Source organism: Aplysia californica, unplaced genomic scaffold (assembly GCF_000002075.1).
Source record: "Aplysia californica isolate F4 #8 unplaced genomic scaffold, AplCal3.0 scaffold00959, whole genome shotgun sequence".
Classification (NCBI taxonomy): domain Eukaryota; kingdom Metazoa; phylum Mollusca; class Gastropoda; order Aplysiida; family Aplysiidae; genus Aplysia; species Aplysia californica.
In genome coordinates, this window is record NW_004798229.1 from 36,964 (window position 1) to 39,225 (window position 2,262).

Below are 2,262 nucleotides of genomic sequence, written 5' to 3' on the forward strand. Positions count from 1 at the left end.
CACCCCCTCCCCCCTCCTCTTACAGCCCGTCTCTCCCCGCCCTGTGACCGGCGTGTTTGTTTCTTCCCCAGCATCAATCAATCGTCCGTAGCCGTCATTGGCCGGATAGCAATTACCGCGCTAAGTACTCTACTCTACCACTGCAAGTAATATGCGCGCGGTTTCTACAGTGTGAAAGAACACAGACAAGGGATAAGACCCTCGCTCTTGTTCGTCCTAACCTAGCTAGCTAGCTAGCCCCACCCTCCGCCAACCACCACCACCACTACGTTCGTCTCTCGCACGCTGGATTCTCTCCTTGATCACCAGCGGTCACTGATGGTCACTCTTAGCCCGCTTTTATTTCCTCCACCATTGGATTAATGACAGTGCACCAGACAGCGAACATGTGGCGACCCACACCTATCAACTTGTGACGCAGCAGTAACAACAACAACGACTACTGTATTAAAGTAGTCTGCCGCATGCAGTCAACTGCGTTGTTTATTCCCCTCCAACCGCTGCTACCACCGATTTAGACGCGGGGACCTCCACAGCGAGAGGTGAAATTGTGAACAAGTCGTGAGATATACAGCAGCTGTAATCAATCCCTGGAGTAAATTAGAGATTTTTCCCTCTCCGCGTGTGTGAGAGGAATGCTGTTCCACTTATGCCGCTTGTGTGTGCGGCGTGTTTTAGCGGATTGACTAGCACGAAGCCCCGAGCGCTGAGATAAAGAACTGTCGACTCTCCTCGTCGGAATAACCCTAGTGGATTAGTCAACTTGTTCTTCGCTCATTTTGGATACTTACGAATACTACACCGGACTGGGAACAGAGAAGGCTCGCTTCCGTAACCGAATGCTCTTTCTCTTTGTTCCTGTATTCTACGACTCCGCTCATTTGGATATACGACGCAACTCGTACTCATTATTTCTGGATTAAATCAACTTGAACTCGCTCTTTTGGAATACTACCCGTACGCTCTTATGCAAAGGGGGCGTCTTGGATACTGTTCATACATTTCAAACAAGCTCATTTTGGATTCTACCCTTCAGTTGGAAGAGTTACGGAGCCGTAACTGAGTTTTCCTCTATTCGCCGAGTCCGCGACTTGCGAGCTATAGCGCCGATCTACGGCGTCGGACTTGGAAAAATACTCGAACTTACGGCGCCGTCATGAGAAATAGACCCCGTCGTGGGAAGGCCCGGCCTAAGAGGGCGAGTAAGACTGCAGCTTCTGCAGCAGCAGGGAGCAGTCTGGAGGTCGCTGCAACACCCTCTCCTGTGGTCAGCGAGGATACTGAAGTGGAGGATAATGTTGAGACCAACACCGCGCTCGGACAGAAGGTGTCTTCGGGCTTGGAAGGAGGAACTGGGCCCGTTACGAGAAGCGAACTCCAGGCTCTTGAATCAGGGATTACCCGAAGTTCTACCCGTGATTCCTCCTCACCAAACTCCTCTGGCCTTGTGACAGGAGGAGGAGGAGGAGGAGGAGGCAGCAACAGCAACAGCAACCTGCTGCCTGGTGGTGCTGCTGCTGTTAGCAACAGCAGCAGCAGTAGCAGCAACAGCAGCAGCGTGGATGATGACGCATGTTCCGACCAGGGCGAGACGGAACAGATGCACACCGGCTTCATGCAGACGGGGCCGAAAAACTACCGCGTGGGGAGTACTGTGGTCAACTTGAACAACTGCTCGGACGAGGATATCACCCCAGAGTTCCGCCACAACGACATCTGTCTCCAGGTGGAGTGCGGAGACAACCGGGGCCTCATGTACATGTCCAAGCTGTACCAGGGAAGCAAAGGGAAGTGTATTGAGCAGGGAGGGAAGTGGTACACCCCGAACGAGTTCCAGGCCGTGTCGGGCAGGGAGTCGGCCAAGGATTGGAAGAGGTCTATCAGGCACCACGGCAGGAGTCTCAAGCTGCTCCTCAGCAAGAACGTCCTGGACGTGCACCCGGCGGCCTGTAGATGTGACTCGTGCAGTCAGCTCCAGCAGTTGGTGAGTCACTCTTCGTTTGTCTGTTGATTTGCTTGTTTGGTTTACTTGGGGAAGGGGGTCGGGGAGGCAGACTGGTGAAAAGAGATTAGGAGGCAGAAAATCAAGGAGAAATTGAGAGAGAGAGAGAGATAATATATATATATAGACAAAGAGAGAGAAATTGGGGCTGAGATTAAGTTTTATATACTCACGTCGATACAATTTAAATCTTTTGGGTTGTGGTGATATGAGAGAGAGAGAGAGAGAGAGAGAGAGAGAGAGAGAGAGAGAGAGAATGG

The 2,262-nt window shown here is 51.9% G+C and overlaps 1 protein-coding gene across 1 annotated transcript in view; it reads left to right on the forward strand.

Annotated features, from left to right (window-relative positions):
- Positions 1–1,984, forward strand: part of LOC101860056 (dentin sialophosphoprotein) — a gene marked incomplete at its 3' end in the record, with an annotated part of 3,496 nt that extends 1,512 nt beyond the window's left edge. Inside the window, 1 exon segment of the mRNA XM_035973037.1 lies at positions 72–1,984. Within this exon segment, the coding sequence (XP_035828930.1) occupies positions 1,157–1,984 (828 nt within the window).
- Positions 1,985–2,262: the final 278 nt, after the last annotated feature.